Source organism: Colossoma macropomum, unplaced genomic scaffold (assembly GCF_904425465.1).
Source record: "Colossoma macropomum unplaced genomic scaffold, Colossoma_macropomum, whole genome shotgun sequence".
Lineage (NCBI taxonomy): Eukaryota > Metazoa > Chordata > Actinopteri > Characiformes > Serrasalmidae > Colossoma > Colossoma macropomum.
Window position 1 is genome coordinate 14,401,290 of NW_023494802.1, and position 14,505 is coordinate 14,415,794.

The 14,505-nt window shown below is 39.2% G+C and overlaps 1 protein-coding gene across 1 annotated transcript; it reads right to left on the reverse strand.

The window, feature by feature from the left end:
• Positions 1-2,904: 2,904 nt before the first annotated feature.
• Positions 2,905-10,025, reverse strand: LOC118822078. The gene is made up of 5 exons (XM_036590907.1): positions 9,876-10,025; positions 6,993-7,092; positions 5,183-5,347; positions 4,765-4,896; positions 2,905-3,542 (listed from the first exon to the last, which is right to left on the reverse strand). Exons 2-5 carry the CDS (start codon positions 7,090-7,092, stop codon positions 3,409-3,411), a joined length of 531 nt encoding a protein of 176 aa, XP_036446800.1. The 5' UTR covers positions 9,876-10,025; the 3' UTR covers positions 2,905-3,408.
• Between the last annotated feature and the right edge of the window lie 4,480 nt (positions 10,026-14,505).

Here is a 14,505-nt window from a genome sequence, read left to right on the forward strand (position 1 = left end):
ATGTCTTCAAAAGGCTCAGAATACCATCAGAGCAGGTTGTAGATGTTAACTTAAATACAGCTTAGATAGTAAAACTATACTTGCTTTAGTCAGAATTAACTTGCCACTGATGTATGGTAAATGTTGAAATTCTACTTTGCAATGTGTGTGTGTGTGTGTGTGTGTGGTGTGTGTATGGGGGTGTTTTATATTTTAAGTCTTATGTCCTCATCCAAGATATTTAACACTGCAGCACCAAGTTGGAATCAGCTAACAAACATTCTCATAGAGCTGTCTATCTTCATTTTCCTCCATATTTATTTTTACTGACCATCTGTTCACTTTTCACTGCCATTTACTTCCCATAACTGTTGGCTACCAGTACGTTGAGACCATGGTTTATTTCAAAGGTTTCCCAGACAGGGATTAAGCCTACTCCTGAACTACATGTTCCCATCAGTGGAAAATCTTTTAGACTGATGTGTAGTCCAAGGCTAGACTTAAATCCTGTTCGAGAAATCAGGTCAAAGTCATAAGACGGAAACACACTGGATTTTTAGAGGGGATGTTCAGGCCTATTCGTTTGGTCTTTGACTGGTATCAAACTGAAGGCCAAACTAAAGACCAGACCACATGACCAAACATTTCCCAACACATACATTCTAATGTTGGCAGTTTAACCTAAATTGTCCAGTAGAAGAACTGACCGGCTACATGAACCAGAGTGAACTGGGGGAGATTCCCCTGGCAAGCCAGCACAGGTATGGCACACAAACAAAACATCACTGTGTTTGTTCGTGGTGCTATGGGCTCAAGCACGCGTTTTTGTTTCGCCCTAAGGTTGTTTGCCCATCATGCCACTTCATATATCGCATCCACAGACAGGTGCGACGTTAAAACCCACTAAAAATCTGTCATCTCTCCATCTTCCCGTCTGTTCTTTAACCGGAGCGTTAAACTGTTTGCTCTCGCTGTCATGGCGGCTCTATCCGCTCGTCACTCAGCGCTGCTCCCCCGCTGTTCCGCTCGCTCTCTCGTGTCAAACCGTGAAAAAATTTGAGGGGAAGATAAGAAACCGATTGCTAGGCTTCAAAACACGTTAAATTCAAAAGAAACGCCAAAGTCAAAGACGTGTTTTATTCGCTAAGGGGTTTGTCGAGCATTTTATAGAGGGTAAAGAAGTCAGGCGGAGGGAAACGGCGGTAGAGGTGACTTTCACCGTCTTTAACCCACATAGTGAGATCCAGTGGGGGGAAAATGGGGTTTCTGGGTGAAAACGGCAGACACTTAACCTAGAAACCCACTCATCTATCCAAACGCCTCAAGGTTTCACAGGCTGGGCTGGGTTACAATGTTCTAGTCGTTTTTCACACAGCCCAACTAGTATAGGCCTGTAATTGTGAAGCCCTTAAGGAGGAATTCCCCTGAGTTTTCAAGATGGCTGCAGTCCAGACGTTCAGATGTAAACAAAGTCAGTCAGAGTGGTTTGACGTGACGTGGTTCATTACAGAGATACTTAGCGCCTCAGACTGTGTTTACAGTGGTGCTAATAGGAACCAGGGGTCACAGTGTCCACGATGGAAACTTTACTTACTATCCAAAATGACCACTGAACCTGCACGTGTCGCTGTTGTCAGAGGAAAACCTCATCTCCATTTTCTTGACATAATTTGAAAATACCTGTTGCCCTTTACATTGTGTGTAAACTTCTTGATGAATGGACTAAAAGAAATGACCCAAAATGACTTGAAAAAAGTCTGGTTCCACTGACTTACATTAAAAGTATTTTTTTTTTCCCCCCATCTCTTGTAAAGTTACTATTTTGGAGATATAAAGTTTTGTTCTGACAAATGGTAAAATAGTGGTAAATCAGAAAGAAATCAGAAAGAGTTTTCTTGAGGACTGGTTTGCTTTACAATGACCTGTATTTACCACTTAGCCAGGAATAGATTTAAAAACATAGATCTATGTATTTTAGACCAAAGCCTTTCTCAAATTTGTCATGCACCGTATTCAAGTTTCATTAAAAAAAAAAACAAAACAAAAAAAAACTTTAAAATGAACATGAGGTAGCTTTTAGAGGCACTAAAGGCTTCGCACGTCTGGTTTCAATCACTGGTTGCGAACAGTTTTAATTTTCTCCTGAACAGCACATTTCACATCATACCACTCCAAATAACTTTGTTTACATCTGAATCATTTCTGTGGAAGTTTTGAAATAAGTCTGAAATCAGTGAAATTCCTCTTTAAACAAGAGTGGTTTTTATTGGCACATTCTCAGTACATAACTGAATTAAGTTACATTTTAAAGAGTTTGTGCTAGTATCAGATACCAATGATGGTGTATTTTTTCTTGATCCAGCTAAATTTAACGTTGCAGTCCACAGAGAGGACGTAGAAAGAGCTGGCGTAGCTCTGGGGAAATGTAAAACTGCCCCTTAATGTATATTATCGCTGCTCTGTAGACACTGATTTTACAGAATACATTCCATATAATGAAAATTTGCTGCTTGCATGCTGTGTGTGTTTTGTATGTGCGTGTGTTGAGTGTGTGTGTGTACTGAAGGATTGGTAGTGTGTGAGAAAAGCTTGGCAGTGTGCTTCAGAGTGAAATGACCAGCCTTGGCACGACACTATGTAAACTAGTTAACTTAAATTGACATTTAGAGTAGCATAATTGCGTAGTGAAAATATTTAAAGCCTTCTGATGATTTGAAAATATTATTTATGATATTTGGTGTAAACGCATAGTGTTCTTTCCTATGGCCTTAAAACTCCATTTCTTTGAGGTGTTTTGTTACTCATTGTGTTTGTATTTAGCCAAGTTCACATGAAAATAGGAAGACAAAAAAAGAAACTATTTTTTTAAGCCTTTGGGTTTATTTAAACAACACCATCCCTGAATGAATTGTTTTGTCTTAGGACTAAATGTCTGATATCATTAAAAGTGAATAAAGACCGATTTCAACTCACTACATTCATCTGCGCTTGTGTTCATTAAATGTGTGTGTGTGTGTGTGTGTGTGACTTCGACTGAAATACCAACAAATACCATATTTCCTGGTTAGTTTAACTGTGGGGTTCTTTTTCAGCCTTTGAGAAATTTAATATTAAAAAGCACTGAAATATGACAGGTATGATGAGTTAACAGAAGGGTTAAGGCATAGTAAGTTATACTGAATGATTTATTACACACAACTCTCAGTAGGAGCTTGTTCAGGTCACTGAGTATATTTGGGTTTGTGTCAGCAACATTTTCTCTCACCATAACAAGTGCGGTCACATAAAGCCTCCTCTAAACAAAGTAATAGAATATCAGAGTGGACGGAGTAGTCACACGGATGGGAGGAGACACACTTCATGGCATCAAGTGCAGCAGGTACCTAAACAGGCCATGAAAGGTCAGACTGTCAGCTGCCCTCCCTGCATCTACTTCCACTGGCCCTTCTCATAGTCCCATTTAGAAGAGAAGCCCTGCACTGGGCTCACCCGCATGTCCAGCATTCTCTTCACCTGCTTGGCCTCCCACTCTTTATCAAAGGTACGAGGATGAGGAGGATACACTGAAGAGGAAAAAAAAAATTAATGAAAAATTTGTCTTTTTTGACATGGTCTATTATGGTAACCTAGTTTTCTCATATTGGATAAGGAGTTTTCTAAAACCATCTCTCAGAACTGAGACAGTGAAGAGAAAAATCAAAAGTATTAAATGGTAACAAGTCCCTATAAACAGAAACTTAATCATTATCTAATAGCTTATTAATAAGTAATTTGTTTCTTGTGCTACCATTTGCATTATTAACCATTTTTGTAACCATCTTTGTAAAAGGAACCCAATAAATGATGATTAATGTTTAAAAAAGTGTATTAACTACTTCATAATGATTAATCATTAATAAAATTTATGCATCACAAACAAGCAAGTCAGTAAATATTTTCTTAGTCCTTTAAAACAGGATGTAGACAATTTCCATAATTATGAAATGTTTTATGCAAATGCTTAACATTTCACGTTGCATAATATGTGTTATAAGTCAAATAAACAAAGTTAAACTATGACGACTGATTTCAAAATTAGTGATTATTTGTATGCTACTACCTGTATGGTTAATAATTTAAATGGCACCATTTATCAAAGTATTTAACTATTATACAGTCATATGCAAAACCTTTGGTGCTTTTAAACTTTTCCACATTTTTCAAAGTAAACATCCTCTACAGAGAACACTCTTCTGCACATTTTTAATGCACACTTACTGTTAATTTGCTGAATTTAACACAATGGGGGGAAAAAATAAAATGTGGCCTGTGTAAAAGTATGTTTCCTGTATCCTGTAACTATGTGAACAAAAAAAATAGACCAGGGTGTTAATAATTATACAGGTGCATGCAAAAATTAACAGTCACGAACAAACTATTAGATAATTATTAAGTTGCTGGTTATCAGGACCCGTTACTAGGTACTCTTAATTCTGTTATACTCAAGTTACCCCAGGCCCATGACATCCTAAGGCTTATTATTCAGTAATTACATGAAATGCAATGTAAACTGTCTATTCTTATAGGAATGAAAGCCTGGACCCACTGATGAGCACTTAATTCTCACCTGAAATGGGAGGGACCAAAACAGCCATTATTCAAAATGATACATGATATCAAATAAAAGGTGACATTTTTGATGTCTTACTTGACATTTTACTTACTGGACACATTTCCACTAACAAAGTCAGGATATATGCAAAATTGTAAATCTCCAGAACCATTGGCGGTGTTGGTCCTCCTCACCATAGATGCGCTGCCAGAGCACAACCAGGCCAGTCATTCCGACGAAGAACAATATTCCTCCTACTACTGTCTTCCACTCGTTGGACGGCTTCTTCATCTCCGCATATGTCTCTTTAAACATAATCCTGTACACTGGGACAGGCAACCAAAGGCAAAAAATGCTGTCAATCAAATAATGTAGGAGAGCAAAGCATAAAACAGCAGGTGTGACATATGCTTCAAAGTGTTACAACAGTGGGTTTAACTTGTTAGTTTAATTGTATCACTAAGCATTGTAATTTTCAGTGCTGTGTAGAGTTGAAATAATCCTTTATATGTTATATATATGTATATGTATATTTATATACATGTACTTAATGTGTCCAATGAAAAAAAAAAAATCCCTCAGAAATGGACAAATCATAAAATAAATACGAACAGGCGAGTTTCTCCTCATTTGAAAGATTGTTCCAGGGTCCTTTCTCCTTCTGTTTCAGGCTCTTGTCAGCATCACTGAGAGTGTCCTGATAAGGTCTGTCCGGTAGAGGGGTATCCCGACGATCCCAGTACAGGGGGACTGACATGTCGGCCTGCTCTGACACTTCTGTGAGATGGCGTGACAAAAATAGCAAGACATCAGATACTTACTCTTATTGTGCCAAAAAGGAGAGAGTGTCCCCTACTGGACAAATAAAGAACCAAGGTGGCATAAAATGATTTGCCTGAGGTACCTGTTGCCACATGAAAAGATCACATAACATTATGTAATGTAGGCATGTAAGCATGTATATACAGACAGCTGACATTAACTGACAAGTCTAAATTAATAAATGGAGAAACGAGTGCAGCTGCTTCTAGACAGGTGCACTGCATGATACAATGAATCAGTTAATATCCTACCAAGCTCTGTAGCATGTATAAACATCCTGAGGAGGCCCAGTTAACCTACATTTTGGATAATTTTAAGATGCAAAGAAAAGACTGAAGTGGCACTGAAGGAGGGTTCATCATTGTGAGAGATGGCAGGAGCTTCATTCACAAAGACTGCTTTACTTAACAGTGACAAGTGACATCTGCCTTTAGATCTGTGGGAAAGATATCAATAAATAGAGTTAGCTGTTCCTCAGGTGACTGATAACATCAATGCCAGACGTGGTCAGATCGAGTCAGAGGGGTCGCAAGCACATTTGAGAGTTAAGTGGTGTAAAACCATAGACATTGGTCTAAAAGTGATAGTCAGATGAGCCCTCCTGCACCATATTCTCATTTTGTACACCAAGAAAATGGTCTAGGCATAAATGCATCAATCCTACAGTGGGGGAGATGGGGGATGGGGGGTCTGGTGGCTCTGTTAGGCTGCAGGGATATTTTGCTGGCATGACTTGGGTCTTCTAAGAGCAGGGGTGTTGAACATAACCACTAAAAGGGCCATATTAAAAAATGTAAGCAAATCTTTGGGCCAGCTGTTTCATTTTTTTTTTTTCGAATGGGCCACTGTTTATTCAAAATATGCCAAAACGGCAACAGCAAAATATGCATTAAATGCTTTTTCTATATTCTAAATAAAAATAAATTGTTTTAGGTTTTTTTTTTTAAACTGCCTATATGCTTGAACTAGACACCAGGCGTCCTTTCTTTTTATGTAACCACTGACCCAGAGATTGTTGTTGGGGGTCAGAACGCACACTATGTTGCAGTGCATACTGGGGACTGTAGTGCATCTCAGGGTGAAATGGGCTAATAGAGAATTCAAATATTTTCATGGGGCAAATAGGACTGTGACTTGGCCCGCAGACCTTGTGTCTGTCCCATGGGTCACGGAGGAAGGGTCACTGCAATTCAATATACAGTTATTCTGACTGATCACTTATCACCAATGAGGATGCATTTCTATCCTGAGGGGAGTGGTCTCCAGCCTCCAGGGCAACAATGCCCCCCATCCACAGGGCACAAGGGGTGATTAAATGGTTTTATGAGTACAATAATGATGTAAATCATGTGCTAGGCCTTCAAAACCAGCAGATCTCAACCCAGGTGAGTTTGTACTGTGTTTGGACCAGCACTTTCCCCCCACCATCAGAACACCATTTGAGGGAATATCTTTTGGGAAAAATAGTGTTCTATCCCTCCAGTACAGATCCACAGATTTGCAACTCATGGTGGCCGAGCACATTACCAAGACACTATGCTGGTTGGTTTTTCCTTTATTTGCCTGCATGTATGTCCACGTCTAACAGTTTCCTTATTACCGTGTCCATGGCTGGCCATCCTGGTACTGCTGGTGCTGAGAGCTGCCACTGCCCGTCTGGACAACAGGCTCCCCACTCGTCCTGCAGTCAGGCGCAGCATCTGAGACACAAAATGAACACAAAGATTATACCACTAGATTATTTGGGTGGTGTGCCGTTCCTGGTACAGCAGGGACACTGAAATGGTTCTGGTATGTTGTGCAGCAGTGTTTCTGTGGTTTCCACCTCTCTGAGAACAGTCTTCCAAAAATATCCAGCCAACAGTGGTCCTGTGATCAGAAACCACTAATAAAGGGCTGAAGGATGCCTAACAAATTGTGGATGGAAACGATGAGCTACAGTTTCTAATTGTACATATAAAGTGGACAGTGGGTGTGCATATTTTTAAAGAAAACAAAAAAACAACACTGTAGCAACACTACAATTTTGGTGTCACTGCTGCACTGAAAACCACTTAAAGTGATGGTCCTATGGTGGTCCCTTTTCATAAATGGATGGATAGTTCCTATCCATCCTATCCAGGTAAGTGTACCTGATATATGAGTGGAGATGCAACAAATGTGCATCTAAAAAACGGGCAACAAAGTGTAAGTATGTACGGTTTGCACAGCCCTGGCATATACAGGTGAGCCATGACCAAATTAGCATTCTAAGTTCAGCGCTCACTGCACTGTTAATTACTCTGAGTCGCTGTGCTGCTTGCTGTGGCTCCAAGTCAGCGTGACTAGGTTATCCTCTTATCATGCTTACCCAACGAGTTTCTATGAATATATTACAAAACGTGTTTTGCTTCGAAATTAGTAGGCTACTGGAGTGCGCTGAAAACCTGAGAGGAGAGAGACATACTCTGTTTATGTTTGTAGAACTCACGTGTGTGTGAACTCAATATTAGCCCTTACTAAGGGTGGAGAATATGACATAAAATACTTTAAGACACAATATGCATTACAAGGTTTAATATGTGTGAATGGGGGAGAAAAAAAAAACAAAAAAAACAGTAATGCCACATTTAAAATGCAATATCAATTATTAATGCAGTTATTTTTATTCAACACTTACTGCACTGCATTAAAACACGCATATTTACGCTGTCATTTTAATTAAACATGCATTTGGTTTTTAAGCACTGACGATATGATAAGCTCAGAAAAGTATTATGTTTGTGATGTAATTTATTACAATAACAATGAGTATTGTAATATTGCCCAGTGCTATTCCGCACCCTAGAGCCATTAGGAATCTCATGCTAAATCATAGGTTTATTTTTATCTATCTGCACATATGGACACCTTACTGTACATATATTATCGCACATCTGGAAACTCCACACCTAGACACATTAGACACTTCAGTACCAATATATGCACATATTTATTCAGTATTGTCATTATATGCTGTTACCTGTGCCTCCTTGTACATTCATTATTGCACTGCCTTTTTATCTCAGGTTATAGATCTGACTGCATATTTTTGTATATTTCTATTCATATCTATGCATGTAGATAGGTTTTTCTGTATATATTCTTTTTATATTGTATCACCCTCATTATTATAACTGTCCAGTGTTGTGTGACTGCTACTGGCTGCTAAATTTCCTTTGGGATCAATAAAGTACTTATCTATCTATCTGTTGGCGATATGGCAGAAGTGTGAAATCAATACTTCAAAAAGTTCTCCCAATATACAATGTGTCACAATATTTTTCACATCTGATTAAACTGGAACAGAAGAAGTAGTGCCATGTTTAAAAATATCTAAATGTATGAATCCAATTATTTACCATAACATACCGTGCCACCCTAAATCCAATTAAACATGACGAATTATGCTCTTGGTCAATATGCAGTTGAGAAGTGGTTTAGGTACTAAAGATATACACAATACGCTCAGAAAAGCTTACTGTGACACACTGCAATATAGTTTTTCACAATGAAGATCACGGTCACATTGCCCAGCCCCATCATCCCCTTTCTTCTTTTGACTGAAATAGGCTACTGCCAATTGTGTTGACGGTTGACACAAAGCAGACCAAGTGTCCTAATGCATTAACCCTCATGTCCTGAACCAAATCCAAATCCCAGCTTGCTCAGTCTGGCTGCCTAATCATCTTGTGCTGCTGGTTACACTAAAACCCCTCCTGGTTTCTCTACACTCTAATATTTTCCTGCTTTAACAAACAGCTTATCCTGTAGGCCTGTCTCATCACTGCAAATAGACATTAGAGCTAGATAATGTGCTGTAAAGTGCATCTCGAGCATACTCTCTTTATAAGACAAGCAAGACAGCTATATGCTCTATATAGGGGCGTAAAACAGAAGGATTTCTGTCTTTCCACAGAGAGTCAGAGGCCCAGGCTGCACACGGCCACTAAAATGGGGGAAATCTGGCAAAAGCTCAAGAGTGGAGCTCTGCACGGAGATAAACAAGCTCAAGTCTTCAGCGCTTTCCTATGAGCATTTTAGACCTGAATGGAAACAAAATCGTTCAAAACGCTACTTTTCTTTCTCAGTGAGATGCAACTGACTGCTGAGCCGATGAAAAACAGCCTACAGGTCCTTTTCCTTCGTTGATTTTTCCCCCACAGCGTCATGACGTGGACGCGCAACGCACTAAAATAAGACAAAACTGCACTTTTAGAAATAAAACGCATTCGCTTTCCTTTGCTTCTGCATGAAAATTCGTACTTATCGATGCCGCCCCATCCTCAAGCAACAGTTATTTCATAGCTAAAACTGCTTCACTTCGTCTCCGTGCACAGTAAGCGGACTGAAGGGATCCTCATCACAGTTACATGTGCGCCATAACTTCTTAATAAGGAGATGCTGTTCTTCCCAAACTTTCCTCCGTCTTCGCTGCCTTTAAGCGTAATGGGAATGTACTCACGGTTTGCCTGAGAGACTGAAAGACCACACGGGAGTAAAAAACAGCACAGGGCGGTGAGCGAACAGCCCAAAAAGTCCTGCTTTCTCCTCAGACTCGGTCGCGCAGCCAACCGTCCAGACTCGGCAGAGAGGGAGCAGAGAGAGAGAGAGAGAGAGAGAGAGAGAGAGAGACGGGATGGGGGGATGGGGGGCTGTAATTCAGTTTACTCTGAGGATTATGTGGAGAGGGCGAATAATCAGACAAGCGCTGTGTGACCGATGCGGATTATGATCGATAATTTGTACACAGTGAAGCGAAGAGGCGACATATCGATTAGTTGACGTTTACCGAGCTTCACTATCCTCTTTTGCTGCTGTCAGAACAGCAGCAGGTCGTTTAACCCTCCTGTTGTGCTCGGCTAACACTCAGTGTTATGTTTTTTTATTCCATTATAAATCAACAATAATACATATATGATCACCTAATGTTGTGTTAGATCTTTTTATGAACTTAAGCTCTTGTGAACATTATAAGTTTTGTAACTTTGTATTTGCTGTTTATGTCCTGCAGGCCTCATACTGCGCGTTTTTTTTTTTAGGGAAAAAACATTACATACATATTATTTTGACTATAACGAATACTAAGATGAAACCTGTTGTAGTGTTTGTCACAGAGTACTTCACTGAAATGTTCACCAAAGTCACTTTTTTTGAAACCAGTTAAGTTTTCTAAACTGTGGCACAAATGTATATACATACACACCGCATCTGTGGCACACAAAGCTAGTTTTTTGTCTCGTGCACACAGCTGGCACCTCTTTCTTTTGACTCCTCCTTCTCTGGTTGCTGTGGATGTACTTGATTTGTGCTTGAAGTCTGTTTTATACACTAATTGTAGTCTTATAGATTCATTTTCAATAACTGGTCATTTTTGACCAGGAACACCATGGGTGTATACACGTTCCATAAAACACACAAATTTTTATAAAAATATTTGAGATTTGTTTTAGGTGTTCAAATACCATGTGTGAACAAAGGCAGGGAACCTCAACTTGTAAATCGGTCAGATTTGACCGGAACACAACAGGAGGGTTAAGATTTTCCTCTGGTTGTTTATTTACTTTACAGCGACCATCATTCTGAGAACTGAGGAAGTGGGCGAGATCCCAAAAGAGGGGAAAAAGTGCTGGAAAACAGCGGAAATGTGGGAGATAATAAGATGGGAAGTAAACAATGGTGAAATCACATCTAAATGAATTAAAGGGGAAGTCGAATGATTTTCAAATTTCTGTATAATTCAGTCGTTAAAATGTACACAAAGTCATTGAGTTTTGATGCAAAATGTTTTGTAGAGTAACTTGCTGACTGATGTCTTTATCGTTGTGGTGATGGGAGCCAGAGGTCGCCATGTGTAATTTACACAAATATAGCCATTTTAGTGACTAATCAATAATGGTAAAATAGTGGTAAATCTGAAAAGATTTCGTAGGTACTGTTTTGCCTCACAGTGTCTTAATGTACATCTGCTGTAATACTTAAAAGCCCAAAATCTGATCTACTGTATTTAAAGCTAATAAAGCATGTCACCATTTCATGTACTGTTTCTGTGATGTAGCATTTAGACTCTTCCGAAGTCTGGTTCTGGTTCCTGAGAGCAGTTCTGACTTGGTAATTGTCTCTAGAATGTAGTTTCTCAATGATCTCAACTGAATAATGCAGATTTTTTTTTAGTCAGTGGAATTCCTCTTTAAGCAGACTTGATGCAGCCAACATACAGTATTGTAAAACTTTAAGACATTTTCATGATGCATCTCACAATATTATTCCTTTTTAGATTTGATAAGTTAGAACAGAAAGTCAGTGCTATATTTTACTGTAAAATAATGCTGTTAGAGTAGTTAAACATTTCACATAGTGCAGTGCACTAACTTCATTAAACAGTTAAAAAAAAAGACTAATTATGCTCCCTTTTGCAATGAAATATGCAGTTCATTTTTTTTCAAGTACTGATGATATTAAGTTAAGTGACCCCCAACTTATTATTATTAGTCCCACAATGGGGAAATTTCACCTCCGCATTTAACCCATCCGTGCAGTGAAACACCACATACACACTGGTGAGCACACACACTAGGGGCAGTGAGCACACTTGCCTGGAGCGGTGGGCAGCCCTACCCACGGCGCCCGGGGAGCAGTTGGGGGTTGGGTGCCTCGCTCAAGGGCACTTCAGTCATGTACTGTCAGCTCAGGGGTTCAAACCGGCGACCTTCCGGTCACAGGGCTGGTTCCCCCATAAAATATATAGTGTATTTCGACCAGAAGTGGAAAATGCGCAGAGAAAATGTACTTAAATGAATGTATAGGTCATCTTAATGAAATCTAATTTTAAAGTAAATGGAATTTTAGAAGCTTTTTCATACAGTAAAAAGTTCAGTTCTTGATTTGTGTCTTGCTGTGTTGGTGGTGATAAATATGTTTATAAGTACTATACGCCAGTCCCAATGTCCAGTATACTGGACACTGAATTTTATGTTTCAAAGGAAACAAAAAAATAAATAAATAAATAAATAAAGAATGTAATGTTATTTAGTACTTAGCAGAAAACATGTTTGATAACAAAAAATAGTTTGTTCTTAAAGTGTCCTGTCTCGGGACTGAGGAGGAAAAGAAAGGGGGAAGTCAAAAGGAAAATACGTGGAAAAACAAACAAAAACACAAAAAAGTTTTTTTAAAAACTTGAGTTTAAAAAGTTATCTTTGAGAGAGAGGAGAAAGTCAAGCTGCTTCAGATCTTAAAAACCTACAGGTGTTTCTGTCCATCCTTCCACTGTGAGAAGACAACTTAGCACTATGGGTCTGAAAGGATGTGTAGCTGTCAAGTAGCCACACATGAGATAAAAAACAAAAAAAATAATAAAAATGTGCAAATTTAACAGACACTGCTGGTGTTCTCAGAACAATGGACTGACCACTCCAGAGTCCAGACTTCAACATCACTGGATGTGTTTGGTACTATCTGGATCATTTGGATCATAAAAAGCAGAAAATGCAACCAACTTCTAAGACTGAACTTTGGAGGTGTGGAAAATATCCTGCAGATTTCTTTGAAAAAAAGAAAACAGGTTTCCCAAAAAATAATGAACACTAACACATGCACTAAATACAGAAAACTAATATTTGTTGACGCGGATTTTAATGCTGATTTTGTGAAGTGAAGAGGCTGCCTGCAGACTCTGGCTGGTATTTCCCACAGCATAAGCAGTCAAAACTAGTCTGCTCGGGATCAGTCTACTGAAGACTACTGCTACAAAAGTAAGTTCTCCACCTCTGACCAAGCGAAACACGGCTCTAACTTCAGCTGCTACAGTGTTTCCACACAAAACACCACTGCATTTAATTTCTGCCTAATGTCAGTAGATCTGAGAGCACATTGTCTGTTTAAAAGCAGGTGGGATGTCAGCTTTGTTCTGTCTGCTGAGTAGAGAGCAGAATTACTAGATCAAAGCAGCATCCTTTCCTTTGTTGTGCATGGTTAGGGCTGCGGATTAATCGAATTGGTCCAAAGTCAAAGTTTAAAACCCTTTCAGACTTTGATCAGACCTGGACTTTTGACTAAAATTCTTTTGTTTTGAATGACCCTATACCTCAATTATGTTTATTTTAATCAAACAAATGAAAACTTAATTTTGTCACTAACAAAATTAACAAAAATCCTAACTGTTTTGGTAGTAAGAGTATTAGCTCATGTTCAGCTGAACTTAAAAACTTTAGCTAGTACGTGACAAGCAAACACAGCTTTGAACGGTTGTACACACAAAAACAATAGCCTTTGTCATTAAAAGTGTGAGGTCAGTGGCCAGAACATATCACCAAGACTGTTTAAGCCATTACACCTCATAGGAGAGCACAGCTGCACAAGATTAATAAACTTGTACACTTACCTTGATTCAATGGAAATGGTCACACAGAGGCCTCTGTCCTCTTATCCGCTGTCCTTATCTGTCCGCTGGGTGACGTCACAGCTATCCTGGAGAGGGGGAGCAAAGCCGGAGTAAAACCTGTAGAGAGAAAAGAAAGAGTTAATTAAAGCTATAGCTAAATATGAATGTATTTACAAGTAAAGAAATTAGAAATGTTGCTGACATTTCATATGCTTATATTATTGGTTGATGGTAAACCAGTGGTGTATTCTTACCCTGTAATCTGTATTGGTATGTTCCAGCCTCAATTAGGGTGGGGCTTAGAGTATAAATCCAGACCACAGGGGTTACTGGGGTTAGTAAAGGGCTAAGTCGTCAGGAGCTAAAGTGTGTAGTCTCATTGGGTGTGTGGCCTTCAGACATGCTTAAGTATATCAGACTGATATTTAGGCTGTGAGCAGGAGAGACTGCTGAGAAGCTAATAGTCACCTTAAGAACTGCTGCAGTTCTGTTTTTAAACACTTAACACTGCAGAGCCCTGCTGGTGACATCCTGTATAACTAAAAATAATGCGTGCCCACAACTTACTAAGTCGTGGCCATGACTTAGTAAAGCGTGGGACCGAGATCCTAATATGTGGTCATGATCTCATTCCCACGCCTTACTAACTCGTGGCTACGCATTAGGATCTTGTTCCCACACTTTACTTAGTCGTGGCCATGCATTATTTTTA

What these genes read in the sequence shown, in the direction of transcription:
- LOC118822078 (XM_036590907.1), bottom strand. Translation starts at nt 7,092, where the DNA reads ATGCTGCGCCTGACTGCAGGACGAGTGGGGAGCCTGTTGTCCAGACGG. An exon ending in AAATGAGGAGAAACTCGCCT is followed by an intron (nt 4,897 to 5,182) that starts GTTCGTATTTAT and finishes TGCCTGTCCCAG; the next exon opens with TGTACAGGATTATGTTTAAA. An exon ending in GCTCTGGCAGCGCATCTATG is followed by an intron (nt 3,543 to 4,764) that starts GTGAGGAGGACC and finishes TTTCCTCTTCAG; the next exon opens with TGTATCCTCCTCATCCTCGT.